The sequence below is a fragment of the Thunnus maccoyii genome, chromosome 8, assembly GCF_910596095.1.
Source record: "Thunnus maccoyii chromosome 8, fThuMac1.1, whole genome shotgun sequence".
Classification (NCBI taxonomy): domain Eukaryota; kingdom Metazoa; phylum Chordata; class Actinopteri; order Scombriformes; family Scombridae; genus Thunnus; species Thunnus maccoyii.
Window position 1 is genome coordinate 20,518,023 of NC_056540.1, and position 27,017 is coordinate 20,545,039.

A 27,017-nucleotide genomic window follows, 5' to 3' on the forward strand; every position below is an offset into this window, starting at 1 on the left:
GCTTGAAATTGTCCAAAAGTGTACTTTTGTAATTTGATGTATCAAGAATTAGCATCTTCATTTATAAAATAATTTCACAGTAGTGAACTTTAAAGAGTCCCTCCACACATGTTGTAAGAAATATAAAAAATACTTGGCTTGGTATAATAATATGCGGTAATATGTTTTTTCCTCAAAAAAGTACAATCATCTCATTAAAAACTTTAAAATTCCTTCTCTCTCATTAAAAAATCCAGAATCGATAAATATACAAATATTGTTCAATTCAAAAGGTTAACTGCTGGACAAAAGATCGATGTCTCTTCCTACACTGAAAAGTTAATTCTCAGTGTATGTTCACTGGTGGCTTCAAGTTTCCACGTTATACTTGTTTAAGTTGTTATTGGACCACAACTGGCTCCAAACTAGCTGTGATGTCACAAATCATACTTATAGGCCCACCCCTTAACTCAGATTTTCAGTGAGCACAGAGAAACTTCCCACTTTCAGCAGGTGAATGTGAAAACAGAAAACACACATCATTCTGCACAGTGAAGCTCAAACATCCAAGTGAAGGAACAAGAGGAAAACCACGTTTTTGAGTGGAGGGGTTAAACATGAGTGAAAATCATTAAATCACAAAGTTACCGCACATGCAGTTGGCACATATCGAGGATGGAAGAAGAAGAGTTTGTCTGATTGGTGAATTCTCCTGTCACTGAAGTTCAGAAAGACCACTGTTCTCAGACAATGACTATTGTTCTGGAATAACATTATTTGTTCCAGTTCAGCTCTCAGAGCAGAGACAGAAAGACAAAACTTGGTCCTCTGCTTTTTTTTTCCCTCGCTCTTGCTGTGTGTCCCATCACTAAGCGTAAAAAAAAGCCTGAATGTTTCTTGACACAAGCAAAACAACTAAGTGATACGTGTACGTATGTGGATTTTGTCCCTCTTAAAATGCATCATCAGGAAACTGAGCCATCAAACACTAATCCCATATATTTGATGATTCAGATAGCATTGGCGTTAGCTGTTCCTAAATCTCGTCTCTCTCAATGCCTGGATTTGAATCCTTTGAATCCTGCATCAAGGCCGAGCTAGTTGGGTCAATTGTCAGTGTGTTCGTCACTTGTTAATATAGCAGAAGGGTTAGCCATAAAACCAGTATAATCTCTTTCTCTGATAGCGTATTTTATATTTTATTCACTTATGCTATAATGCAAGGAGCTATTGTTTAATCCTCCTGCTCTCATTTTTATTTGGGCCAGTTCTCTTTCTTCACATTGTCTCCCTTTAGTATTTAACCTGATTATAACCTTCACTCTATACTGAGACACATAAAAGATGTGTCTAATCTATGTTTGCATAGAGAAAATCACCAACATTATGAAGACTTAATCAAAAATTCACAAATCATCATTTAAAAGTCACATATAAAAGTCAGGGATTGCAGGTCATATGGAACAATGTTTATCTATCTTATAACATTTCTTATCAATTTATTGATTTCATTAATGTATCTCTTAGTGATGCAATAACAAGACAAGACAATAAAAAATCAAAGGGCTGAACGAACACTCTAACCAACTGGAAACCAGTTCGGCTTCATTGTTATTTTAACATTTTAATTCTGTATTGTTCTACTCGCCAAGCTTCATGAAGTCAGTGTTAAATGCTACAGAGTTGGTCAAGAGTTTTATTGGTGGTTATTAGCGGTTCATCCAGGGGATTTATTGCTCATTGGAATTTATCAGCAGCTAGAAACAAAGATAAAATATAATCGTGGAGTTAATAAGCCATAAAATTCTACAAAATTTTGGAGCACATCTTCATACAAGCCAACACAAATAGAAACTGATTCACACAAACACAACAAATCTAATAAGTTCCAGTATACTGTATGTTCCAAGTTTAAAGTTTCCGTAAGGCTTAAAAACAACAAAATGGCAATGTTTGTAGAAATGTAGATGGATTATATTTTATTTAGTAATATTGAGAATGTATAGGAACCTCAAATATGATGACTTTAAAGCTCAATGCTCTATTTTAAAATTAACCAAACACAACATCAGTGTTTATAAAAGTACTTTTTAATTGTTTGAACAAATGCTTTTATTGTCCACTTTAACTTAAAATCTAAGATTTAAGGTCTCTCTTGTCCCTTCTTCCTACTGTTGCTCTGTAAAATATTGGTCATTAAGGACAGATTTTCAAACTCTGCAACGTTAAAGATTACAGTAGACATTCAGTAAAATCTCTGCAGTGCTGAGACTCACATGGCGTTTTAAGGTCATCCTCCTTTTCTCTGCTCCATCTCTTACTCCTGTTCTTTGAAACGGTACACATGCCTTCACTCCTCCCCTGTCTCTTCTCTACCACCCCCTCTCCCTCTGCTACCTCTCCTCCTCTAAAGAACAGGCAGGGCTGTAAATGTGCATTAAGAAACTGCAAGTGTGTGTGGTTTCGATGCGTATCTGGGATCTGATCCGGTTGGCAGAGGGCAGAGGAAGACGCTGCCCTCCATATCTGCTCTGCCAAAGACTGAGTTCTTGGCAGAGAGGCTTGGATCAAGGAGTTTTTTTGGTAAAGTAATTAATAAAGAAGCTTGTCACAACTTGCAAAGGCTTAGTGTTGCTATGATCATACGGTGCTCGCAAGTGATTACATTACTGCTCAAAACCTAAAACCATTACACTGAATGTTTTGAATCGGCGTGTTATTTTGTATCTGTGTTGTTCCTCACCTTGATTAATATTGCCTGGTAAAGTCATGGCATAGATGGAAACCATATTGATATTTATGGCACATAAAGAAGATGTCAAAAGACAACATTTTAAACAGAGAACATTTTCAGTGTCTGACATTTTCAGTGTTACAGAGGACTGAGCCAAGACCTGATGACCCCGCATTAACTTAAAGCGATGGATGGATGTGGAATGGGCCTTTGCACTTAGTCAGCCATGCACTGAGACATCAGTAAGTGCACCGAGGGGTTGTGGCAGAACAGAAGGTTGGGGACGGTCACTGCTGCCCCTGCAAAATAACTACAAGAAATAATGTACTGTATACTGTTCCCATTATATAACACTATTTTACCCAGAAAAGAACAAAGTACACATCTAACATAGCATCGATTGGGTTAAATAATTGATTTTACAGTACTTAATCTCAAATGTTAGTGACAGCTTGTAATTTCTTGACAGGTCTGTTCCTTGATTGGATTCCACAGCAGATTTATAGCTGATATGCGACAGAGAGTTAATGCTCAGCAGCTCAGACTCTCCGTCTCTGAGCTGCAGGTCTCACACAGAGATTGCCTCCTGTTACGCAACTCACTAGACTACATCGTTTTGTTGGCAGAGAACATTTTCTGTTTGCTTTTATGTGTGTGTGTGTGTGTGTGTGTGTGTGTGTGTGTATGTTGAGCGTCTGTGGCCACTCCTACTACAGGGCCAATGAAGGACACATTTGTGACTTTTGCTAAGTTTCTACATGACTGCAATGCAGTTTTTTTATGGAAACTGTAAATTATTTTGCGCTCCTTTTGCTCATCTGTAGCTGACTAAAGCCACGTACTGTGAGGCTAATTATTTTAATGCCGTGTGGTCAAGTGTGCTTTCATAGTGACAGGAGCCAGTTTGATTCAAGGGAGAGATATTTAATCTGGGTAGTAAACGTAATACTATAACCCAAAGTAATTCACATATTTTACTTTTTATCCCTTGGCTGGAAGATAATCTAATATTAGCCTGTACAGTTATGTGCTGCTTGGAGCCAAGTCGAGTCACTTAGCTGCTAGGTTGTGTAATTTCACCTTTAACAAAATATAGTACGTAGTTTGAAAGCAAATGTCTCTTTCTTTTAGGCTTTTGGCAATTTTCTTACATTGTTACAAATAATAGAGGCTTAGCTCAATAAAAAAGAAGATCTCAAATGTTTTGATTTCACATTCTGAATTGTTGAAGTGTATTTAAAGTAATTATATGAATGCATGAAGCTTCTTCCGTTATTATTGGGTATTTCTAGAGAATTCATAGGCCAGGACAAAGTTTCCAAACAAATTTCAAACAAGATTTACATTAAATGTTTTGAAATGATCTAAAACATACTGTACTTTTCAGACTTGTATGACAGTAAATCATTTACCTTTCAGTTAAATATGTAACTGATTGATGATTTATAAATCCACTGTGTTGTTTTAGGTTTTTTAAGGCTGCAATCAACTTCCAATACTTGTTTTATCACAATAAACAGTATTAGATATTAGCAATGTATTTTAGTGTATTAGCAGTTGATACTGAAGCACACTATACAGTATGTTTTGTATATTTTTTATATGAATCATGTGTCTACATTAGGGTGAGTCATATTATTTTGCACTATTAACTGCACACACTTAATCAACTTAACCCACAGTGAACTGAGCCCAGGTGTATTTAGTTCACTGGTTCATGATAAATTTGTGGAGGAGGTAGTCAGCACTGTGCTAATCGCATTATGCATAAAAGAAGACAGATGTTCCCTATTAAAATCTCTGACTGGAGATGAACCGCACCTCATAAAACATACTTTCAATAGCGGGCTAACGATAACACAGCCTTTCATCCTTGTACCTCATTGTGTCTGACAGCAGGCACAGATTCAATGTGAATAGAACATATATGAATCATGTGTGACTTTGGAGCGGATTTGACATACGATACACATCATAAGCTACTTGGTGTCACTCACTGCTCAGGCTTTGTTGATCCTATTACACTTGAACCCCCCTCCTACACTTCTTCAGTCTCCTCGATCTCAAGGGGCTAATGATCAGCAGGCAGTAGTATATGCTTAACAATCCTATTTGCTCTTGTCAGTTGTTAATTGCCGTAAAAGAGATCCTTAGCATTAATCCGCCTTAGCAGGAGTGTGTGTTTGATCCCTGTCTGTTGACATGATATCCATGAAACGTTCGAATCAACTGTATGCTAGGGATGGGGGTTGTGTGCGTGATAATATTTTATTGGGTCATTTGTGTAACTGTGTGTGCACATGCTCACTTGCAGGTCTTTTGTCAGCAGGTCATACAGCAGTACTGATAGTAGTATTATACAATTTCTGTGCACTTTCGAAAGAAAAGAGAGTTTGGTGCTATAATATGACTGGAATTAGTTGTGTTTTTTGTTGTCTTTATGTCCATTTTTTTTCTTTGCATCTGTGTTTTTTTCATGTGTGTTTTATCTGCTGTCACTCTACCGTTAAGATCCAGAGCGGCATATTGAAGTAAAACTAAAAAAAGGCAGAAAAAGAGTTTAAATGTTTGTGTGTGTGTGTGTGTGTGTGTGTGTGTGTGTGTGTGTGTGTGTGTGTGGCAGACAGACAGACAGACAGAGAGAGAGACAGAGTGAGTGAGTTTGGACCCAAATAGTCTCTTCATATTGATTTTTCTCAACTTGGCATATTTTCAAGCCAACTGATACATTCCAGGGATTTAAACCTCCGTTATAAAAGTATTGGATGCAAAAAACTGTTTTCAGCGTAGAAAGGTGATACAAGGATAGTTTTTATAAACGTGTGTTCACTTGCAATGGAGGTGTGTTATTACAAATGCATTTGAGTGAATCAGAGAGCGAAAAACACAAAAGTGAAGTATTCAGATGGAGATAGGTTTAAATTTCAAAGTAAAATGTTGTAAATGTTAGGGCCACACAGGTAAAAATAACTCTTTGATAGATATATGCAACCCAGGCTGTGGTGTTGCAAGTACTGTAAACACTGCTTCAGTCTTTACTGCTTTTTTTTTAAAGGGTGGAAATTAATGTATATCACATCACTTGTTCTGTTCTTGAAAGAGGACTCATTTTCACACCATTTTGACAATGTTAACTGACCATTGACTGCGTGTTTCCATTCCATTTACAGTTTCACAAAGAATAGTGAAATGGTGTGTTCAGAGTCACACAAAGTCAATGCAAAGATGCGAATAGGCCCAAATTCACAAGGTTTCAACTTGAGCGAAAGATTGGTATGTATCGTGACAGTTTATGACTGTATTTCATGAATGTACAGAGAGGAGAGAGGAAAAAAGAAGAGAGACTGGAGGGAAATAACAGAAAAAGCCAGAGTTCCTGGTGAGTTCTGAGTTCAGTCAGAGGCTGAACTGAATACAAACACACAGACACACTCCCACAGACATGGCTGTTGCCTTCCGTTACTAACTAGCTTACAGCTAATGTGCAGTAATGTATTTTGGCTGTTTGGGGTGCATCAATACAAATAATCCTGCGGTCAAACTCGTGCAAGTAACGCAAGGCGAAAATTCGCTTTGCGTTTGGTGTGAACAGACCATAAGAGTGGCCCTCTAACCATTCTGGAAACGTACATTCAACTAGAGGCCAGGAGATTTTATGCAGACATGTTTGCCTTTGGTGTTTCTTATCAGAGTGAGCCTCTATTTTTGGATCATTGTGATATTCCACGTTTTAGGGGTGTAATGGTACACAAAATTCACAGTTCGGAAAATAACCTTGATTTTGGGGTCACAGTTCGGTACGATTTACAGCAGAAAAAAAAGAAAAATAGAAAATAACATTTTGGTCTTTTATTTTGAAAAAAATTAAACATCCAACAATGGCTCACTGGCCAAAACTATTACTGACACAGTTTAGTTGCTGCAGTGGAAGAGGAAAACAAGCTTTCTGTTTCTGCAAGGAGTCAGGACACCCGCTGACAGCTGTTTTATGCTGATTTATCTAACTGTATATAAAGTAGTTGAAGCTATCTCCACCTCCAGCCGCTACAACAGTAACATGCTGCTCTAACACTGATGATTCAGTATTAATAATCTAATGATGTCATATATAATAATATATCAGTCAGAGGGACAAAATCACCACGTTTACTTTTACTTTAACTACATTTTTCTCTCTCAGAACTGGTTCTTATGACGTGCTGTCTGACCACATCAGAAATCAAATGTGTTTATCGTTGTGCTGAATGGCTCACTCAAAGGCGGAGTGAAAAGCCGACTGTCACAGAGAGGGGAGGGGGACGGGAGATGCGGTATTGTTTCACTACAGAGATAATGGAGCATATTTTAATAATAGTCAGGGATGTGAACAGGTAAGGGGTAAAACTTTTAAATATATTTGCATCTGCATGAAAACTAATTATACCAGCCATTATAGGGTAAAAAAAAAAAAACCATAGAAAAAAACCACATAAAAAAACATATAAAAGGAATCAACAGATGTGGGAGCTGAACATAACAACAAGACAAAAACAAGAAGGCAGCAATAAGATAAAAAACTATGTTGTAAATCAGTTTATAGTAGCTTCTAAATAAATGCAAATGTGAATTCAAACATTTGTCTTTGTTTGCAATAATAAAACTATCAAGGAGGAAACAACAGAATATTACTGTAATACTCTGTTGTTTAAAATACGTATCAAATAAACTAAGGTGTCCGTTACTGTAAGAACATCCCGCTTGTCCAGAGAAAGACACCAAACAATATATGCAGAGCAGAACTTGGCCCATTCCCCCTCATACATGATTAAAATGTCTCCACAATCTGCCTTTACAGAGAGATTGTTAGTATCGTACTACAGTGCACATTGTATCAGTTCAGCTCCGTGATGGAGCACAGTCTGCCATCAGGAGGATAACGGGTAACAGCACCAACATGGTGAGTTCCTCATTTAAGGGACAAACATTTCCCAAATATAGCCAAAATATATCTTGAATTTGAATTAAAAACAGATGCAGAAACTCCCCTATTTACTGGGAGAAATCCCCAAATGTGAAACGATTGCAGCAAAATTCATCTCCTCTTACCTCCTCACGAGAACAACCAGTGGAAACTCAGGAAATACAGTTCCTATGTCTTTCTGCCTTGATACGTACACTGCTAACATAGACCCCAAACAGTGAGTAGTCTATGCCCACTGAATAAAGAAATTAATCAATTATTTCGAACATGGTTTTATTGAACAAATTGCACATGAATACCCAACCAATTAAACAGAACATTAAATTAAATAAGGCATTATAACTATAAGAAATTAAAGTCTAATTTCCCCTGTTCCCTTTAAAATCATTTCTTCTAAACTCAACAAAAACATCTCTTACCATACAGTGTTGAAATAAAAAATATCTGGGGGAAAAAAAACTTAAATAATTAAATAAATATAAATTAAACATGGCAATTTAAATAACTGTAATGACTCCCATTACAATCATTAAGGCCCCTGATTCTGCCTGACAAGGTGCAGGGATCTATGAGTATGGGAAAATTGAAATAGAGTAGGGCCACTAAATTGAGATAAAATTATATAAAATTAGGAAAAACATCTATCCGTTAAGGCAAGTTTCGTTTCACAAATGTAGAAAATCGATTTTCTAAATTAGTTAATAACGTGATGTTGGCGAAACTCAACTGTGAGGGCAGTGCAGTCCTCAGACAGTCTACAGCACGCACATGCTAGAGTTCATCTTCTAAAAAAGGCAGCAGTTGCAAGCACTTTTTGATTTAATGGCTAAATAATTACCTTTGCGAGATGAATGTGAAGTATACTGTGAAATTTATGAGTGTGAATGCATGGCGTGTGTAAATAAAAATCATTTTATTATTCATCACGTTCCAGGCAGCCTTTTACAATGTGTTTATCGGACATGTTCATATGAATTATAGGCTGTCCAGCCAATCAGTGTGCCAGACTGCTGCTGTGGTCATAGTCACACACAAGACGCCCTTCAAGATGCGCATTAGAGGTTCTCGGGGTTTACATGAGTGGAAGGCTCCAAACCACATAATTGGAATTCTGTGCTCCAAACCAAGGATTTGTATTGCTGCATTAAACTATTTTGACAGTAATTGTATGAGTCACAGAGCGTATTCTTCATACGACTGCGTGCATCGAACCATAACATCCGCACTGTGACAGTTCAGGTTGAATACACATACCGTTACACCCCTACCGCATTTCTAACCCACACCACTACTGTCACAAACAAACATGCTCAAAAACAGATGGCATACGACATATATCATATATGGCATACTGACTCATCAAGTGGGAGTCACATGAGTGTGTGCACAGACCCTCAGGCTAAGGAAGCTGTCATACTGAGGCAAAACAGGCTCTCTGCAAGGCCACTCGTTGATGCTGGATCAATACTTTTTCATCTGAGCTCTATATGTGTCTATCATTGGGCCTTCACCAACAGTTTCATCACATCCATCTCTGCAGACATGCTGATATTGGCAGGCGGTAGTATTACTCTTGCTCTCACCCACCTGCTCAGTCCCCTTTTCTGCAGGCAGACACACTTACTCAAAAACACCAAACCAACAAAGCAAGTCTCTGATGATGGGGCTCATACTGTAAGTGACAGTCTGTCAAAGTAGAGGCGACTCTGCTCCATGCCCATAACTTCCCCTCATTATACAACCTGCTGTTGCGTCAAAGGTCAGCGCTTCACACCTGAATATATCCCAGGCTCTGAAAAACAAATATAAAATTGGACTATAGACTTATGTAATGTTTAGTTATGCCTTTGCAATGATGTCTTAGTGCCCCCGCACCAATTGTTTGTGATGCAGTTTGAAGCGTCATGATGTACATTGGATGGAGGGTCAGATTAAGATGAGACCCCTCCATATAGCTTTTTTCTAGATGAACAACTAGAATAAGAAGGCCGGCTGCCTTCTGAGGCAGATTCATAGCTCCTTTACATACGGCGTATTGGTGTACAGTAAATGAATTGCTTTGCTTATGGCCATATTGTGTTGCTTCTGAGTAATTGCCAGCATTAATGGAAATTGTTTCCTGTACTATGTTATATATCATACCCTCTGTATACTAATGGAATTAGACTCAAGTCTTAATACATTATCTATAGAAACATACATGTTATTTTACAATTTTGCTGCTGTATCATTGCTCTATGTTATAGAGTGTAATACAGTCATTATGAAAGATAATAATGTAGGTATACTAAAGCCTTGACTAAGGTGTAGTCATGGATACAGTGAGACCTAAAATTGAGTTTGACGATATTGACTTTGCAGTTTCATATTTATTTTAATCGTCATCACTCTATCCAGCGATTCATGTGTTGATAGCAAAAGGCTATGATATTTGTCCCGACCTATCATGTCAAGCTTTAGAGCCTCTGTTTATAGCAAAAAGACAGAGTAACAAAGAAAAAGAGGGAAAATGAGACAAAGAAAGAGATCGAGAAAGTGACACGCAACGAGCTGAGAGGGATGAAAGAGCATGAATAAAAATGCAAGCTCATCCTGCGTTTCAAAGAAAACCTCAAGTTCAACTCGACTCACTCTCATTCTCTGCTGCCTGCAAGGTGACTTACAACCAAAATAAAACTATTCTTTTCTTGAGATGGAGCCACACTGAACCATAGGCATCCCAGAAGACAATGTGCTAGATTCTGCTCCCTGTAAAACCACATTGAGGACAGGCTATTTTAGAAACACAAACCTCAGGCTACAGACCCATTCCTGTGCTTAATTCTGATTCTAATTTAGTGAGTACGCTATTTGTCAAGTCATGATGAATGTATTCCACCTTCTTGATGGATATAGACCATGGCTTGAGTAAACTGTGCAGATTGCATATATGGAGGTGTAGCTCATTCCTCTGGACCTGCCAGTGCTTCAGTTGATAAGACACGTCCTTGAACCCTATTTGAACATGGTGACATTTGTGAGCCTGGGTGTTACTGATGATGCTTTGTCAAATAAAGCCTGTTCTCATGTTCTATTGACACAAGCACCCGGACCTGAACATAAGCACAACATGGTTAATGCTTTATGCCCCATACGGTAAATACTGTCCTCACAGATAGCACATCTAACATACAGTTGCCATAAAACCGTAAGATGCCAAGTCATTCATAAGGGGTTTAAATAGATGAGCAACTAACCGAAGCAAGATACATCTCGTCCCCCCTCTCCGATTTGTACCCACTTCTCCTTACTATGAGATTTATTCCTGTCAGAGGGGCAAGGACATCTATTGCAGTTTGCTGAAGGTTCAGTGTGGCAACACTGGTGCCTGTAGATCACGGACTATCATGAACCTGGGTGACAGCTCACTCTTAGTGGCTGGTCTGATAGAGAGTGAGGTCCCAAGCCCTATTGTGTCATCCATCACACATCCTTCAATCCCAATATGCACTCTTCATCAAGGCTGGGGCAAGGATGAAGGAGACAGGCTGTAAAAGATGGTGGCCGCCCCCTCCCCTGTTCGTCCTCTTAGCCCCACCGTCACTCATTTTTATTACCTCTGATGAGCCGGCAGTTAGCAGGCTCATTAATAAACGCCGGCTGGAATTAGACATTTGTTGGAGTACCTGAGAGTCTATTCTCTCAGTCTGTTTCACACACAAAAATCTTCTACCTCAGTTATGAGTTCAGTTTGGAATATTTAAACACGAGCGGGCAGGATAGTGAGGATGACAGAGACAAAACAGCTGCAGAGTGTGTTAATGTTTGTGCCAGTAAGCAGTTCGAAGTTTGACCAAAGATGCTCTATAAAAATAGAGGATGCATTACAAGCTGCGCCAATGGTATGAAATGGTATACACCTCCTGCCTCCTAAGTGGGCGCGGTCGCCTCTCGCCCCTCATCTCCCCACCTTGTTTGAAAGTGTTGTGAACATTGTGTGGACGGATGAAAGCATATCGGGTTGTGTGTCACATGATGTTATCGGTTATTGTGTGATATTATTCTGTTTATCCGGTTGAAAAACGACGTCAGCAGCACTGCAGTGAAACCAGAGACGGTTCAGCACCAACACAGAGAGGAGATACAAGCCGCTAGTCTCCTAAAGGGGCGGGGCCGTGGCAGAACTCACGTGAAACAGATACAGAAAATGACTCTTCTCCTTTCGGAACTGTCTCTGGTTTAACCCTTTAGCAACTAACCTGTGGATGTGTCTCAGTGCACCTCAATGCCTTTCTTGTGATGAAACAAACCCTTCATTCTTCGTTTTGGGAGAGAAAAACTCATCGGGCAGAAATTGTCAGGATCTCACAGGCTTAAAAGGTACACTCTGTATTATAGGGAATTTAGCTATTTTTCTACAAAATAATGCTATTTTATTTATTGCCTTGTGTGCAATCTAAATGTATTAGAAAAGGGCAGATTATGTTAGTGTAGCTGAATGTCTATTGGATCAAGTACAGTAGCAGCACCTCTGTGTCTCAGGACCAGAGAATGGGGTCACATTCCTGGAAGGAATCTTAGACTTTCTCTCTGTCAATCCAAAACACCATTAAAGTTTCAGTAGCGCTGTGGTTCTCTTGGCTAAGGGTTGCGATAGATATCTGTGGGGTTTCCAGGACCTTCTGCTGGTGCAGAGGTGTTAGTGTAGGAGGTTATTCAAGAGCCTGATGGAGGCACAGAGATACTGATAAGTCTCATAGGAGAAAAGGCATGTGGTGATTAATTGCACTGGGTGTGGAACACTGATTATCTGCTGCCTTTTAGTGTGTGTATGTGTGTGTGTGTGTGTGTGTTTATGTGTCTGTGTTTTATGGGGTAAACATACAAGGGAGGCTTGTATCAAGCAATGGCTGGACTACTGGACAGCGGACCTGGTTTTGTGGGCGTATGAGGATTCAGGTTTGGATCACTCTCTTTTTTGGAAGACATACAGAGTGCAGAAAGTCACTGTAGGTCTCCCTTTCAAGGCTAAATCAGTTGTATCTGCTGAACATGGTGTCTCACAGTTCAGTGAATATAACTTATATATTAAAGCAGTGAAGATAGAAAAGAAAAAATATATTTTGTTGGAAGGTTCTGGAGAAAAGCTATTATGTTTTTTTCAGTTTTATTTTAAATTAAGTTTAATCAATAATTAATTAGGCTAATTCTGTTCTAAGTTAAAGTTAAATTCTCCAATTCTTTATTTATATGTCTGCAAGGCATGCCCCTGTTTTGGTTAGTCAGGGGAAATGTTGGGTATACATACTGTATGCTGAAATAAAATACTTGGAACCCTAAAGTTCAGTTTTCTGTGATTGTACTGTACAACTGGGGGTCATTCTCTCTCCTTAATCAATTATTTCTGATATTATTTATTAATTTGCCTTATACATGCTCTCCATTTAGCCACCACACCCCCCATTAAGACCGATTTGGCAAGAACAGTTCACTGAATTGAAATACACTTATTATCTCTGCCAGGCATAAGCCTGGAGGGGATCATGCGTTTGGTCGTGTGTGTCTGTGTGTGTATCTGTCCGCAGCTAATCTCGCATACTACGGGACCCATCAATCTAATATTTTTTGTCCACATTTATGGCTATATGCTCAAGGACCTTTCGTGGTTGCAGTGATTCACAATTTTTGAAAAACCTATTTTATAACACCATTGACTGCTCTGTTTTATACAGCCATTGACTACTGACTCCTCACTCCTCTTGACCCACTGGGGGGCCACAAGTGATCAATAACTGCTTCAGTTTGGAAGTCTTTTTTCCGCTAGGGACAACGAATCATTCCTTATGAGCCTATCATAAAGCTTAGACTTTTGTCTTTTCAGCAGTCCTTGTCGTTTTATGATATACATTATGACATAGCAAAAGGCATTTCCAGCAATCGGCTAGGCTAAAAACAACTTTTACCCAGTCTGTTGCAGGCCACATTTTGGCCTTTGCTGTGGCTCAAAAACGGACATCCATAGAAAAGTTTGGTCTCATTGTGACTGGAGCTGCAGATTAAATCCATACCTGATATGTTATGATCCACTAAAGTAAGGCACTATATGAGATGAATAAATTCCTGTATTTGTTATTTGCACCACCATCTTGACTGTAAAATGGTTCAATGAATGGAAGTGAACCAAGAGCCAATTATCAGTAGTAAATGTTTGGCTTTGGCTGCTTTTTCTGAGTTGGCTCCAACAAGGGTGAGTGTGTCAGGTTTATGAATACAGAACAGAAATTTATTGTAGTGTGCTGGTGGTAACTTTGCACCCACTCAGATGTGACTATTACTCAGTAGTCAATAGAGTAGTATGGTCAAATAGTTTCAAGATTCATTCAAACAACATTTCGGTTTTTGTTTGTGTTTGAGACACAAAGAGAGAGAAACATTTGCCTCTTAGTCTTATTTGTGTGAAAAAGACACTTGGTGCATTCTGTGTGGAAACACATGGAAGTCAGTGTGTGGGAGTCTATGTAATGTTTTAGTTTATATTTAGTAGTCTAGTGTATCTTTACTTGAAATAGAAACTGAGGCAACACTGTAATCATTCATGTTTTCAAATTTTAGCTGGTGGAGGGTTACATGTGATACAAGACTGTGATATTCTCACAGCATGAAAAGAATGGATATTAGGTCAAAGAATTCATCAAGAACAACTGTGTGTGTGACGGGAAAATGGGTCATGAGTTACATGTGTACATTTTTAACGTAATTCATAATGCCATTTTTTTTCGAGTGAGTTTAGTTAAAATGAAAATTGAAAATGATCATGTCAGTCACACATGTCATAAATTGAGGGGGGGGATTAAGCATTATGGTGGTTCGATAGTGGAAACTGATTAATAGCTTCCTCTGTAGTCATTTTCATTAAGTAGTAAATGTGTCAGAGAGAGGCATGGTACTCAAATCCATTAGGAAAAGGAGATACCATTTATTTGGGATGATTCGCTTGTAGCTAATCCATCAGCACAGAGAAAATGGGTCAATGATCGAAGACAAGCAGGAACTGTGTCCATAAGAGCACAGATGCAATAGGTCCAGTACAGAAACACAGGGTTTTACACAGGATCCCAGTACAGAATTACTGTAGACACATAGACAGAGTGCTACACTGTAGAAGTTCTTCTTAACTTAACTTACAGTAAGCATGACTCCATGAAAACAACCCGGCCACCCTCTGCTGCACCATAGGCAGTATGACCCGGGGGCTTGTGCATGCCTTTGCATCTGCTTGCCTGCTCACAAATGGGGTAGATATGCAATGAACAAGGGGGCCATAATCACCAACCACCTGACCCCAGTTTCAGTGATGCTGACTTGGTATATACAGTAGCAGACTGCACGCTTGCCTTGCAATCTCACAACCTTTGAACCTCTACCAGCCCTACAATCACCTCATTTAAATGCAGAAGCTCCTGCCTGCCAAAAGCCTGCCATAACACTAATATTGAACATTTAGCCGTTCATGTTTCCTTTTACCTTTTCTTTGTGTTATGTCCTCACTTTTCCTTTTCAGCGACCAAGGAAATATTTTAAAGAGTCCCCACTGTTGTTTATTTGGTGTTTAATTTTAGTTGTTGTGTGACCTTGGTGTTCCTGATCTCAGCCTGTCTCTTTCTCTCTAATTCTCCTCTGTCCCTGTCTCCTCTCTCTTCCCTTTCTCTCTCTCTCTCTCACTACGAGCTATAGTACTATTATAAAAAGCTATAACTGTTGCTAATGTTTTATGTCTTTTTATTTGCCTGTGATTCTGCCTTGTGTTTTTGTTGTTTTCTTTTCTTTTTGTGTGTGGTGAGCCTTCTAACCCCAGTTCATTCTGTTATGGCACCACCGCAGTCCAGGATGACGCTGCCCCAGGTACCCAGGAGTACATTATGTTACGGCAGGACTCCATCCACTCTGCGGATATAAGGAGTAAAGGGTCCCCCTTTCGTGCTAAGTGTCACGAAATCTTCTGCTGCCCGCTGAAGCAAGTCGTCCACAAAGAGAGCGCAGAGCCCGAAGGTTTGTTCGCACCCCCTCCTTGTTTTGATTTGTTGATGCTCCTCGCCTACCCCTGCCCACTCCCGTCTTGTTTTCCCTTCTCTCTCGTATTCTGTGTGAACTGATACAGTAGTTCTCCACCCCTCTAAGTTCTCTTTCATTTCTGTCCCATTTTTTAGAGAGCATCTGGTGCGCTTCTACCCCTCTCTAGCATGCGTGTGTTTGTACACGAATGCGCGCATATGTGAGCGTGTTTGAGCATAGTATAAAACTGTCTGAATGCTTAGGACATGTTTGCTTGTAGAAAACCTGTAGGAGGGCATCTTTTCCTGTGCCTCTCTGCTCCTGTCTAGCTTAGTGTGTTTGTATGTGTGTGAGTGTGTATGTGCGTCTGCCTGCACACCCCTTATGTTGGACTAAGGAGCATAGCATCTGTAGCTCCTTCCCACCCCTCCCTACCCCAAACCATTAACTCGGTCATTGCCACCCTGAGGCGCATGCACAGACCAAAACAAAGTGCAAAAAGAAAGGGGTCATAGATGGAGGCAGCTGCCACCCTAATGAGTTCAATGACTAGGCAATTTTAATATGTGCTTCCACTTCCACTAGCCTCATGGAACAAAAAAAAGGTGTTATCCCCCTGTCCTGAAGACTATGTGAGATTGAAGTGTTTCATATTCATGACTACATAGGGATCTACTCAGCTACAGACTGCAAGTCCCCTGCTCTTGTTCCTTGTGTTCCCTATGCTTCTGCCATGTGGCTCAATGGTCCTAGTTGCTGCACTCTACCCTGTCAGTCCTTCCTTCCTTCCCTCCTTCCCTCCTTCCCTCCTTCCTTCCTTCCTTCCTTCCTTCCGTTCTTCCTTCCTTCCTTCCTTCCTTCCGTTCTTCCTTCCGTTCTTCCTTCCTTCTTTCCTTCCTTCCTTCCTTCCTTTACATTACTTTTTCCTTTCCACAACCTTGTTAATCTTTTCCCCTTCATCTCTTTCTTTTCCTCCCTTGTGCTTGTAGCAGCATGAGGAAATGTCTGCGTACTGTATACGTACTGTAAAGTAAAAAATAAAAAAAATCCCTTTGCACTCCAAGCATGCTACCATACCCTGCAATGTCTGGCACTCAGGTTCTATGACTGCCCTCATTTATCATCTGTCCCACAATAGAGTGCTAAGATTGTAGAAATTGCTTTCCTTCGCAGACTTCCTGATAGGTAAGATATGAATTATCTCACTACTGATGTGTTTTCTGCAATGCACCACTCTGTCGTCTCTTGTATCTGAAAGAGGTCCATGATATTTCTGCGCTTAGATATCAGTTAACCTAGTGATGGCGGTCTGTTTAACCGCTGAAGGACTCAAGCACACCTTCTAGAAGGCATAGACCTTTCCAGTTGCCTCTCTGTCAGCTCCGCTCAATTTGTGCACTTTTGTGAACTTTTTGTGAATAATATTGGATAATATTGGATACTGATAACATGACTCTACGAGTCACTCATCGGGATAGGGAAATGGTCAACTCACCACTTTGGAAACTCTCCTCCTGCCAACCCTGCTACTTGGCTGGATGAGGTTTTCAAATGTAAAAATCGGAGTAAACAATGTAAATATTGAGGAAAATGTGGAGAGGATAAACACCAGCTTCGATCCCAACCACATAGACAAGCAAGACCATCTCTGCGTCCATCTCAACATCAGAGGAAGCACTGGAGAAAACGTGGAGGGATTAAATACCAACTGTGTTCACGGCCTTACAGATCTTCTCTGCCAAGCATCGTGCTAGCCAATACACAGGCATTGGATAATAAACTGGACAATCTCCTCACCTGCATCAGTTTCCGAGGGGATATCAGGAACTGTAATGTCCTTTGTTTCACAGAAACTTGGCTAAATCCTGGACTACTGGACACCAGAATTCAACAAGTTTGCTCTATTCAGGATATCAGTCAGACAGGAAAAAAGGAGAAAAAAGAAAAAAGGAAGAGGCGTGTGTTTTATAGTGAATAAGGATTAGTGTGACAGTGGGAGTATTACAGTGCTATCCCGTTCCTGCTCACCTGATCTGGATTTATTGTCAATCAAATGCAGACCGTACTTTCTACCAATGGAATTTACATCAGTCATTATCACAGCAGTCTACATCCTACCACAGGTGAGTACAGAGGCTGCCCTGTTGGCTCTTTGTAAAGACTTGAAATGCTCACAGATCACTAATCCTGATGCTGCGCTCTTTGAAGCTTGAGACTTCAGTCAGGCTAACCTTAAGAAGGTTATTGCTGACTTCCATTAACATACTGACTGTGCCACAAGAGGAATAAACACTATGGACCACTGTTACATGCCATTCAAAAAAAGTTAGAGAGCGAAATCACTACCTGCGGTCAGGAAGAGTGACCATGCGCCCATCTTGCTGAGGTCAAAGTATGTAAACAAACTATGACGTATGCCCCCAGTGACATGAAAGGTCAGGAAATGGCCAGGCCAATCAGAGGCTGCCCTACAGTCTGCACTATATGATGCAGTCTGGAGCCAGTTCCAGGACATTACCATTGATGTTACAGATGACATAAATAGATTAATTGATTCTGTGGTGGATTTATTTGTAAAACAATAGAAGCAACTGTACCCAAAACTACAGTTAAATCATTCCACAACCAGAAACCATGGATTACCAGAACCATGCCATAAACACATACACTACAGCCTACAACTTAGGGTTGTAGTCTGGAAACATTGGACAATTACAAAGCAGCAGCCTACAATGTAAGGAGGGCAGCAAAGGAGGAAAAAAGGGACAATGAGAAGAAAGTGGAACTACAATTCGAGGAGCACAACTCCAGAAGCCTGTGGCAAGGTCTAAGAACTATGACAGATTACAAGACCACTCGCCCCCACCTCCTTGTCAAGTGTTGATGTGTCTCTAGCAAGTGAGCTAAACAACTTTTATGCTTGTTTTGAGATCATCAGCAGCTAGTAAGCAAAAACAGCTGAAGAAGAGGTTAACGGATGGGTGGGTACACCTTTCACACCTATCACCCTCTCTGAGCATGACATCAGGGGGCTTTCAAACATGTGAACACCAAGAAAGCAGCAGGACCAGTTGGTATCAGTGGGCAGATCCTCAAACTATGTGCTGACCAACTAGTGCCGGTGTTCACAATGATATTCAACCTCTCCCTGGCTCAGTCTGCCATACCCATGTGCTTCAAGAAGTCCACCATCATTCCTGTTCCCAATAAAACAAGACCAGCCTGCCTGAATAACTACCGCCCAGTGGCACTCACCTCTGTAGTGATAAATGCTTTGAATGGCTGGTCAAGGGTTACATCTGCTCCTCACTACTCAGCACACTGGACCCACTACAGTTTGGCTACTGTCCCAACCAATCAATGGAAGATGCCATAGCACATATCCTCCACACCAACCTATCTCACCTGGACAAGAAAGGGAACTATGTGAGATTGCTGTTCACTGACTACAGTTCAGCGTTCAACACCATAGTTCCCTCCAGGCTTGTCACAAAGCTCAAGGATCTGGGATTGAACACCTCATTATGCATGCAGATCATTGACTTCCTGACCCCAGGTGGTGAGGGCAAGCGGGCACACCTCCTCTACCCTCATCCTTTGTAGCCACTTTTGACTCCAACTCCATTGTCAAGTTTGCTGACAACACAGCTGTTGTTGGCCTGATCACAGATAACAATGAAAAGGCCTACCTGAAGGAAGTAGAGGATCTGACCTGCTGGTGTCAGGACAATAACCTACTCCTGAACGTCAGCAAGACTAAGGAGCTGATAGTGGACAAGAAAGAAGCAGGGAAGAAACTACGCCCCTCTTAATATCAACGAGTCCTCAATGGAGAGTGTAGACATCCTCAAGTACCTTGGTGTCCACATCACCAAGGGCCTGACCTGGGAGGTCAGCATACTGACTTGGTGGTGAGAAAGGCAAGGCAGAGACTGTTTTACCTCAGATGCTTGAGGAATTTCCGGGTATCCTCTCAAATGCTGAGGAATTTTTGCACCATCAAGAGCGTCCTGGGGAACGTCACTACCTGGTATAGAAACAGCACCAAGCAGGACCGCAAGGCCCTGCAAAGAGTGGTTAATTCAGCTGAATATACGATATTCGGTGCTCTACCCTGTCTAAAGGATATTTACAGCAGGCGCTGCAAGAATAAGGTTAAGAGAATCATTAAAGATACACCAGGCCAGCACAGGCCCTGCCCTCAGGCCCCTAGGATCCTAACTGCATCACTGCCTAAGACTGCCCCCCTCCAATCATACAAATATATTATTACTAATTAGTTTCAATTATTACTAATCATTAATTAGTTAATCTATTTTTATTGCACAATTTGAAGGAACTGATGGGCGCTGCGATTGTGCCTGAATGATTGCACGTGGCAAATAAACTTGATTGATTGATTGATTGACATGCACTACTCTTGTATGAGAGAGATAAAGAAGTGGTATACTAGCGGAGGTCTGGCTAGAGCAGTATAGATGTATTATTCAGTTTGGCTGCAGCTCCAGTTGGACGTGACTAAATTTACAAAGGAAGGAGGGGAGACTACAGCTGTTGCGTAAGCTCTTCATGAGGACGTCATTAATGTTGATGCATGATGCGGATAGAAACTGTGTGAAACCATGTGTGGAGTAGGCCACACACACACACACAACTGACAATACAGAGCTCTTTGCTTACATCCTTCACCAAAAGGTATGAATAACACATAAATACCTACAATACTTGAGAGATACAGAAGATGTGGATATATTTGCACTTACCTTTTTGGGTGTTATTTGGTCTAAAAAGTAAAAACAGGAAGGTTGTATGTTTTGAGAGATCTAAGCCTTGTCACATTGTCACATTGTTACCATGACAAAAGCATTCCAGCTGCTTTTTGATGCACTTATTAATGATTTTTGGATTCTAGAATGAAACAACCCTTGAATAGAGTTTGTAAGTCACACCGGATTGCAGCAGATACTGTTTAGTCAGGAATGCTGGTTGTCTATGTTCCATACATGGTTAGATTATATCAAATAGTTAATGACATGATCTAAAAGATTTTATTGATGTTTGTTTAAATGAGATGCTGGAGTGTGTGTGCCGTATTTGCTGTATCTGTTGTACCTGTTGCTGACAGTAACAAGTCCTCTGAAAGGTACAGTGAGGGGAGATCTAATGAGACTTTGACAAAGTTTGGTAATCTACAGTATTATTTCCTCTGAGTCTAATTCTTCTGATGCATATCCCAGCACCACATTGAGGTGGCTGATAGAAACTCCAAGATATTGCTTTCACATGTCACTGGAGACATGCTTAACAGAGCAACATATCAGCAGCATATGGGCTTGGACTATAGCACCCCAGAGGATGAGTTCAAATCATATCAGTTCATCTCAGTAGAGCTGCAGGGAGCACGAGAACACAGACGTACAGAGTGCACTGGACTCTCTTTCTCCATTCTCAGGCTTGCTGTCAATCAGTTTGTTCTCTATCTGACTCTCTTTGGCTCAGTCTTTGTCACCACCTGTTGATTCATCTTCCTCTTCATTCTCAAATCATTGTCTCCTGTTTCCTCTGCTTCAGTTTCTCTCTTTGGCTCTGTTCTGTTTCTCCACAGCAGAAACAAAAGATGGTGCCTGAGGGGGCAGAACTATGTAAATACTCCATCCATAATGCAGACGACTACACGACTTTGTGTTTATAGTTCCTGGCTATGCAATATATACACAGACAGACACACATCCATATAGAGACATAAACACAGAAATATAAAGCATGAGCAGTGTGCATGTGTTTTAAACATATATTGCTCTTTAACCATTATGGCAAAAAGAAATATGGCAGTTTTTAAGAAATAAGGCACTGACTTAGAAGTCAGGTTTACATTTCAGGAGTTTTAGAAAATAGAAATTGGACTGCGTCATGGACATAAAATTTCAGATTATCTGCTCATGAATCGCTCAAATTACAAATGATCTGAGCAGAAGAAGCTACTCACCACCTTTAGTTTTTTCCTCTCTCATATACATGCTCATCTCTCTCATATTCTCTCTCTCCAACTCTTGAATTCTCGTGGGCCATACAATTATAATGTGTCTGAAAGAGACACGGTAAGCAGTACAGGATGAAATTCACTACTGTATGAATACCAGCTAGCAGATATTTGAAACTTGCTTGAGATTTGTAATTCATTATAATGAAAATTGTGCTGCTGTTTTTTTATTTCATGTATGTTTTTTGTGTGATAATGCAGTTATGAGCCGGGACCATTTTGAAAATGCTGCAACCATTGAAGATTTGATATCTGAGTTTTAACAGTGCAGGGAGGTGTAGATACATTGATTCAACTAAAAAAAGGCCAACCAGTCCAATTTCAAACTTCATTTAAAAAGCTACATCAACTCTCTCTAATCACAGTCAACAGCTATTACAATGTTAAGCAACTGTGAGCTCCAAGATACTATATCTAAAGCGATGTGATGAAATCAGTAATGAATGAGGTCTAGCACCCGTGTTGCTCAACATTCAGGCTATTATCTAATCTGTTTCAGCCTTATTGACAAAATAACTCATCTGCTGCCCACTCAGCCATGAGAATGTAAGCAGAAGTGCAAGAGGGATGAGTAGTAGCCCCATCCATTCCCCACACTCGATGTAAAATGCATGGCGTTGATTCACCACAAAGTCGACACAGTGCAATTACATTCCAGGGGGCCAGCGTCGCTCCTTATAACAGTATCCCATTGCAGTGTCTCACCGAGTCCTGCACACTACTGCAATGTTGACAAGAGACAAGCATGCAGCCTTAGGATGCACTCCAATAACAGCTTGTTTAATTGTCTTTCTTTCCTTCTGAATCTGTCTTTCTGCATGAAAGCAACAACTCTTTTTGTCTAAGTCGATACATAAATAGAATATGCATGAATAAATAATGTGTATGATAATGTGATTTGGTGCCTGGAGAGAGTAGGATGGCAGGAGAGTTTCAGTGTCACATCAGCACTATAAATACTGCCGTGCTTACTTGACCTTTCTGGCCCCATCTATTGAGCATTTTACATCATATAAAAGTTTTAACATGTCCCCACTCTCATCCAGATGGACAGTAAATGCACATTAAAAATAAACTCCTTTGACAACTAAGAAGTGTAGAGATTAAACCTATAATGGAGAGACAACATTTATGTCAAATAATCCCCTATATAGAGAGGAGAAGTTCTATATTACATTATAAATTACATTTCAGACATTCAACAGCTCTTTTAAGGTCATGCATATAAACACAAGCACACATTTTCACATACGTATTTCCTCGGATTTAGGCAGAGATGCTGATGCAGTGTTATTTTCTGGCTCCTCTTGTGGCTTAAACCAAAGGCATATAAACAAACAGAAGGAGTAAGTGTGTATGGCAACATTAACAAGAAACTACTCTGGGGACCAGCAGAGTAAAGTTGCCAGGCCTATTACATTCGATCATTGTCTATTTAATTAACACTCCTCTCTTATTCGCCTCCAAATCGCAAGTCCTTTCCTCCATGGCAGACTCAGCAGCAGCCACACAGAATGAAATGAAGGAGGAAATGACTTGAGTCCATTCTGTCCAGAAATACAGTAAACCGAAGCTATGAATGTATATTCAATCTATACATATTGTATGTGCAGTATATGGAGCATTACTCATGTTCTTAATTTGAGTGCCAGTCACTGCAGATGATAAATTGGGCTGAAACCCCATTGTCATTCTAAGTTTGAAAAATAAATCTCTTAAGCAATCAGAATTGCACAGCACTACTATCATGGTGTTAGGGCTAGGCTCGTGAACCTGTGCAGAACACTGAGATAGGAGGAAGTGAATAAATTAGAAAGATAGTTTATTGCTGGGCTGGTAGCTGGGAAACTGGGGGCGAGGGCTTTAGCAGGTAGCTGGAAACCTGGGGCTGAGACTTGGACGTAAAGCTGGGCCAAGCAGGGCAGAGGGAATGCTGAGGGGAGCCAGGCAGAAGCTGGGCCAAGCAGGGCAGGGGAAATGCTTAGGGGAGCCAGGCAGACTCGTATCCAGAGGGCATGGAGTTGTGCAGAGCTGATGAGGGAGGCAGATGAGGCAGGAGGTCTGGAGACAGGGGCTGGAGTCAGGCTGAGGTTAATTGCAAGCACAAGGAAACAGGTACTAGATAAATGCAGATTACAGGGAGAACAGTAACAAGACTCAAAAGGCTGGAAGCATGACTAACTGCATGAACAGAGTCTACGATCTGGTGAAGACGTGGAGGCTGAACCATATATTTATGCAGGGCTAATCATGATGATTGGCAGCTGGTTGCCTGACTCCCACACACCTTAGACAAACACACACATAAGGAGAGAGTGGCTGCAGGCTTGCTGGAGGAAGAGGCAGAAATGGAGGGCATGACACATGGCATAGGTACTGTAGTAATGGTAAAATGATTTGTTGGCAGAGGATTTAGTTACCAACTTTTGGATGTAACAGCTACTGTACTAGACAATCACAATATAAATTGAATGCCTTGATTGCCATTATAGTATTTGTGGCAAATTATCTGCCTTATCAAAACTTTTTTCAAACTTTTCTATTATAAGCATGTAGCTTGTCAGCGAAGTTGACTGTTTGTCATTGTCCATCCTTGTTAATGGCAGTCCACATCTGTTGAATCAGACTGTATATTATGCAGTATTTTCATGTTGCATGCTACGAGACTAACTTTAATGAAATTCCAAAATGTGCCTTATGTAATGGACTGTGAAAAAAATTATATATATTTACTGCATACCCAGGAATAAAAACATGTAAGTACTGTACGATAAAATGCTGCTTTATATTCCACACACTATAGCCAAATGCATTATGTGAATTTATCCTCCAGGTCCACATTAGGAGCTTTACTCTGGACGCAGATAGTCCCCATCACTCTCACTGCCTGACTCGGATATGACGTACTGTACCTTCACCCAGCTTGACACTAAAATCCCAGCTTATGTCTCTAATGGACTTGCTGCATTATTGTTTTATTCAGGAAAAAGTTCCCATTTAACTACATTGCAGCCTCTAAATCTGAGCTAAACAGGAATATTCATTAGAGCAGTCAGGTTGTAGTAACTGTGACACAAGCAGTGTGTAAGTTTTCCCCAGAGTAAACAAGCATTAAGCTATTTAATTGGGGCAATGAGGCGAACTGCTGAGTCAGCATCACATTAGAAGGGAGGCTAGCAAAGTGGCTGCTGACAACTGCCGAGATACAGTAGAGACTACACACATGCAAAGTTGTGTCCTTCATTGGGGAGAAGTTAAATCACAGATGTAATATATAAGTCAACAAATACAAAATCCTGTTTGGTATAGCCTTGTTTGACATGCTTGCCAAAAAAAGTACTTGAAGTGCAATGAATTTTTGTGTGGAACATCCCTTAAAGCCCTTATGAAAACTGATGTAGTATATATTTTGCTTTCATCCACAGATTTTCAGGTACTTCTTTCCTTATCAGTTTATTTTACATGGGGTTGCCAAAATCAGAGTCCTACACATAGGGGCTGTAATGACTGAGAAATGTGACCTGGCCCTCATGGGAACTGTTGCTTTAGATATTGCTTATCATTAATAATTTTTATTGATCATCACTGAAAAGTACAAAAATGCAATTCAATCCAAAGAATACATGATGCAGCATCCCTTTAATATCTATGGGTGTGGCTGGCAATTGCGGGCAATCGTTGTTATCTTTGATTTATCAGGGATTCAGTTGACTGGATCAACCAAAAACAGCCATTACCATCTGGTTATTTTATCTATAAACAGTTTCTCAACTTAATTTTCAGAAAATGTACTACAATGATATAAATATTGAAACTTAAAGTTACTGTACATATACTATGATAGAAGATTTGAGCCATATTGCCCACAGCTATCTAGAACCCCACTTGATCCGGTCAGTGTCAATAGGCTGCACAATATGTACAGTATTTGGTCCTCTGCCAACACTGCAGCATCCCTCTGCTAGTTATTCATCAGCTTGTTCCTCTGCCCAAGTCACAACACAGACATTCGCTGGTATAGTGACTGTTCCCACTCTCCCTTTCTTTTTCTTTCACTCATGAGGTTTATACAAAAGTTATGTGTACTGTGTACTTAATTTTGAGACAAAAAGTAGCTACTCAATGCCTGAATTATCTCTCTTTTGATCGAGTTGTCACCTGAGATATTTTTAGAGCTATATCAGATGTGTTTTATCTGACAGTCTTTGATATCAACGATGGAAAGGCAATTTGACACAGTATTGACCGGGCAGGACTGAGTAAATGAGTCTGTAACTGATTGGCATTCTGGCTTTATTTCACTGGCTTTGAATCCTTTGTTTTTCTTCAGCATGTTTTCTACATCCTGTGACAGTTTATAATGGCCAATATTAGCTTATCACAAATATATCTGTCTTGTCCTAATATATGTGTGCCAATAAGTGCAAATAAATTGCACTACAGAAAGCACGTACAAGTTTCGTTTTTAACGACAAAATCATACTTTTTTTTTTTAACTCTCAAATGTTGGTAGGCTACTGGTCTCAAATGTCCAGTATTGATTGGTATCTGCTCCCCTTCAGAAAATAGCAGTGACTGGGTGTCTTCTTGTTATCTGAATAAGGGTTTGGTATGGTGACAATGAACTCAACTGAGAGGTCACACATGGAATCCCTATTCCTTTTCTACTGTATTTACCTATCCACTCCCATCCATTGAGTCATGTCTCCTGCAATGACATTGTCAGCTTGGATGATATGTTCCACCAAGCCTACAAAAATCATGTTTACAAATCTGAACCACATCAACCAACCTTATCACAACTAGTCCATGCTACTCTACCCACTTGTGAGTTACTGTACTGTATGTAGTACATAATAATCTAAACTGTGTAAAATAGTGATTGACGTCTTTCAATTTATCAAGGAAACAACTGCCTAAGCACCACGTCAGGCGGAGACCCAGAGAACAACAGGCCAGTTTGGCACATACAGACAGTTGGAGGGTCATTTTAGGTGCTGGCGGGGTTATGTAAAGCCTTGCATGTTTCATCTCAAGGGGTAATGTGCCAGTCAAGTAATGTGCCAGCCTGCCGGCCAGGGCTACTGTTGGCTCAGATTCATACAGACACCCAATTTTTCCCATCATGTCGCCTGCCAGCCCCTGAGACGGCTTGGCTCTTCCAGAGAGCCTGATGAAACCCAGATTAAAGACGAGAATAGTCATGCTGTCCTTCACATACAGAGGATATACCATGTAGTGATATTGCCAGATGTTGGAAAAAAGTTGGTTTA

At 40.3% G+C, this 27,017-nt stretch overlaps 1 protein-coding gene across 4 annotated transcripts in view; it reads left to right on the plus strand.

Annotated features, from left to right (window-relative positions):
- Positions 1-27,017, plus strand: part of fgf13a (fibroblast growth factor 13a) — a 117,501-nt gene that overhangs the window by 43,592 nt on the left and 46,892 nt on the right. For all 4 annotated transcript variants that reach the window (XM_042418791.1, XM_042418793.1, XM_042418790.1 and 1 more), the window contains one exon: positions 15,534-15,701. In XM_042418791.1, the coding sequence (XP_042274725.1) occupies positions 15,534-15,701 (168 nt within the window). The remainder of the gene's footprint in view (positions 1-15,533; positions 15,702-27,017) is intronic.